The sequence below is a fragment of the Notothenia coriiceps genome, unplaced genomic scaffold, assembly GCF_000735185.1.
Source record: "Notothenia coriiceps isolate Sejong01 unplaced genomic scaffold, NC01 NC01_scaffold00006335, whole genome shotgun sequence".
Lineage (NCBI taxonomy): Eukaryota > Metazoa > Chordata > Actinopteri > Perciformes > Nototheniidae > Notothenia > Notothenia coriiceps.
This window is the reverse complement of record NW_011339036.1, coordinates 57,863-61,072: the sequence shown is the minus strand read 5'-3', so window position 1 is coordinate 61,072 and position 3,210 is coordinate 57,863. Positions and strand designations below refer to the sequence as shown.

At 55.5% G+C, this 3,210-nt stretch overlaps 1 protein-coding gene across 1 annotated transcript in view; it reads right to left on the bottom strand.

The window, feature by feature from the left end:
• Window positions 1–3,210, bottom strand: part of sspo (SCO-spondin) — a gene marked incomplete at its 5' end in the record, with an annotated part of 102,981 nt that overhangs the window by 45,473 nt on the left and 54,298 nt on the right. Inside the window, 5 exons of the mRNA XM_010769066.1 lie at window positions 14–189; window positions 272–748; window positions 986–1,459; window positions 2,151–2,186; window positions 2,424–2,644. Coding sequence (XP_010767368.1) covers window positions 14–189; window positions 272–748; window positions 986–1,459; window positions 2,151–2,186; window positions 2,424–2,644 — 1,384 coding nt within the window. The remainder of the gene's footprint in view (window positions 1–13; window positions 190–271; window positions 749–985; window positions 1,460–2,150; window positions 2,187–2,423; window positions 2,645–3,210) is intronic.

Sequence of the window (3,210 nt, the reverse complement as noted above, 5' to 3'; positions counted from 1 at the left end):
AAGACCCGCCTGCCGGGCCCCGGTTTCCGTCTTTGGCTCTTCCCCCTGAGCCGCCATGTTGGGCCCCCGTTCCGTCTAGGTTCCACCCCAGCGCCTGCTGCGGCCCCCGTTCGTCTCCAGGTAACCACCCCGCTCGGTGTCGCTCAGCCTTGAAGTCCCCCGGTTCGTACTCCCGCTTCCGTGACCGTCCTTCTCAGTCCGCCGGCTCCCACTCCTGCGCGTGTCAGCCCCCGGCCCGGGCTCCGCTCCTGGCGCCGTCCTTCTCAGTCACCCGGCCCGGGCTCCCGCTTCTGGCGCCGAGAAAGTCCCCGGCCGGAGCTCCCGCTTTCGGTGTCGTGAGTCCCCCGGCCCGAGCTCCCGCTTCCTTGGCGCCGAGAGTACCCCGGCCGCGAGCTCCCGCTCTGGTGACGGAAGTCCCCTCGGCCCGAACTCCGCTTCTGGTGCTGTCCGAGGCCTCGGCCGTCTTGGGCCACAGCGCGCTTTGTCCTTGGCCTCGCCACCCTGTCCGAAGCCGTCCTAGGGGGGTACCTTCTCCTGGTCTTCAACCGTCCTGGGGGCCGCTTGCCACTACCGACCCCGGAGGTTTGCCTTGTCCTGTTCACCCCAACCGTCCTGGGGGCCGGCTTCTCAACAGCCGCCCTGGGGGTCTCCTTGTCCTGTATCCTAACCGGTCCTGGGGCCGTCCTCTCATCAGCCGCGCTGGAGGGTTTGCCCTGACCTGTACCCTCGCGACCCGTCTTGGGGTCGCCTTTGGAGGTTGCCTTGTCCTGTATCCAACCGTCCCTGGGGGCCGTTTCTCATCAGCCGCCCTGGGGGTTGCCCTGTCCCTTGTAACCTACCGTCCTGGGGGCCGTCCTCTCATCAGCGCCCTGGAGTTGCCCCTGACCTGTACTCGACCGTCCTTGGGGGTCGCTTGGAGGTTGCCTGTCACCTGTATCCTAACTGTCCTGGGGCCGTCTTTCTCATCAGCCGCCCTGGGGGTTGCCCTGTCCTGATCCCAGACGTCTGGGGGCCGTCCTCTCAATCAGCCGCGCCTGGGGTTGCCCTGTGCCCCCTCGACCGCAGCCTGCCTGTCGGTTGTCCTGTGGCCCCTCGACCGTAGCCTGCCTGTCGGTTGGCCTTCTGCTCCAACGCATGCCTGTCATGAGCCTCGGCCCAAACTGCCTGCTGGTCAGGATATCGGCTTTGACCTCAGCCTTGGTACCGACGATCCCGGCCCTTGACCCGGCCTGGTACCGACGATCCCGGCCTTTGACCCCGGCCTTTGTACGACATGTCAGCCAAGACCCCGGCCTTTGGCACCGACACACCGGCCGTGACCTTTGCCTTGTACCGACATTCCAGGCCAAGACCTTCGGCCTTTGTACCGACACACCCTGCCGAGACCTCGGCCTTTGTACCGACACCACCCGGCCGAGACCTCGCCGTTGTACGCTGACATTCAGGCCAAGACCTCGGCCTTTGTACCGACAATTCCAGGCCAAGAACAGCGGCCTTTGTAACGACACCTCGGCTTCTGCCTTGCCCCCAGGCCGTCCGCCCGAGATCCCTTCCGGGTCCTCCGCTGTGCTCCTTGGCTGTCAGCCCAAAATCCCATCCTCCGGACCCCCTCCACCCACTCTGCTTGAGGTTTTGGACTTTTGTGGTGGTTTTTTTTTTTTAGGGACGTCTGGAATCCGTCCCTTGAGGGGGGGGTTCTGTTACGATTATTGTGTCATGTCACATTTTGTATGTCTTGTTTTGGGTGTTTTGCTGTTCTCCCTGTCATGTTTTCCTCTTGGTATATTGTCTGGTCCTTTTCCCTGTGTTTTTCCTCCTGTCGTTAGTTTCCCTGGTGTGTCTGATTGTGTTCACCTGGGGCCCTTGTGTTTCTCCTCCCCTGCCCGGCTGTTTCTCGTCTTGTGATTACCCCTCCCTGTATTTAGTCTTGTCTCTTCCTGTGTTCAGTGTTGGTTCGTCTTTGTCCCTGACTAGTTCTGCGGTGAGTGTTCTGTTTTGCTATTGTACATAGATATCATAGCCTTGAAATAAAGGAAGTTTCAGTTGATATCTGCATTTGGGTCCTGCTTCTTTCACAAACCGTAACACAAGTGATGAAAGCAAGAGAAAACTCTATATGTAGTTGCACTTTGAGTGAAGAGATCATTTACCTGGTAAAACCGGTTCTTCAGTCGGACCAACAACAACTGCAATAAGCAAAAAAAATCTAAATCAGTACCAGCTCCGCTTTTTAAAAATCAGTATACAAACAAGTAGTTTATTGATCATGGGTACAGATGAGGGATACAGAATATCCCTTTATAATTCAATTTTCTGTATGATTTAATTGACTGACTTGGCACCCTAACCCTCACCTGTTTTTGTTTTCCTTTATCCCTAAACACACACATTAAATACAGTACCACCTCAACTATCCACTGTACCTGGGCAGTCAGGGGCCTGGCAGTAGGTGGTTTCCTGACGTGGACCCTGGCAGTCCCTCCCTCCGTGGGCTGGGGTAGGCTGGGTGCAGGTCTTGGAGCGGGTCTTCAGTCCCAGACCTCCACAGGACAGCGAGCAGGGGCTCCAGGGGCCCCAGGGGGACAGGCGGCCGTCAACTGGGCAATGCTCCAAGGAACAGTTCCACCTGCCATGTTCACAGCCGCTACAGGACAGAGGGGGGGAGTGAGGTGAGAGTGGTTTGAAGAGTGTGACTGGGAAAGCAGTCATCTCTATGGAAAGGTAACAGCTTCACAATTAGAAAACTCACTTCTTACTTAGTGTGTGCCTTAAAGGTCTCCTATAATGCAAAATGCACTTTTTTGATGTCTTTTATACATAAATATGTGTCCCCGGCAGAGATGGGGTCGTTACTAAAAAAAAGTAATATATTACATATTACTTTTTAAAAAAGTAATATATTACACTACTTCGTTACTGTCTACATAAAGTAACTCGTTACTTTACTCGTTACTTTACTCGCAGGGCCGGCCCGCCCCTCCCTACAGGCAGATCACGCAGACTGCGGCGCACCTACAGTGTAAGCGCGTCACAGTTTTGCCTCTGCGAGACTCCACTTGCACCCCCAATTACTATTGCATTAAGGAAGACATAACACAAGTCTTTCTTTTGATATGCTCTTTAATAAAATAGGCTACCAGCCTACCACAACAAGCTAACAGTCTGTGAAACGTAAAGACACTAATTAATGAAACCAGTTACAAGACGCAT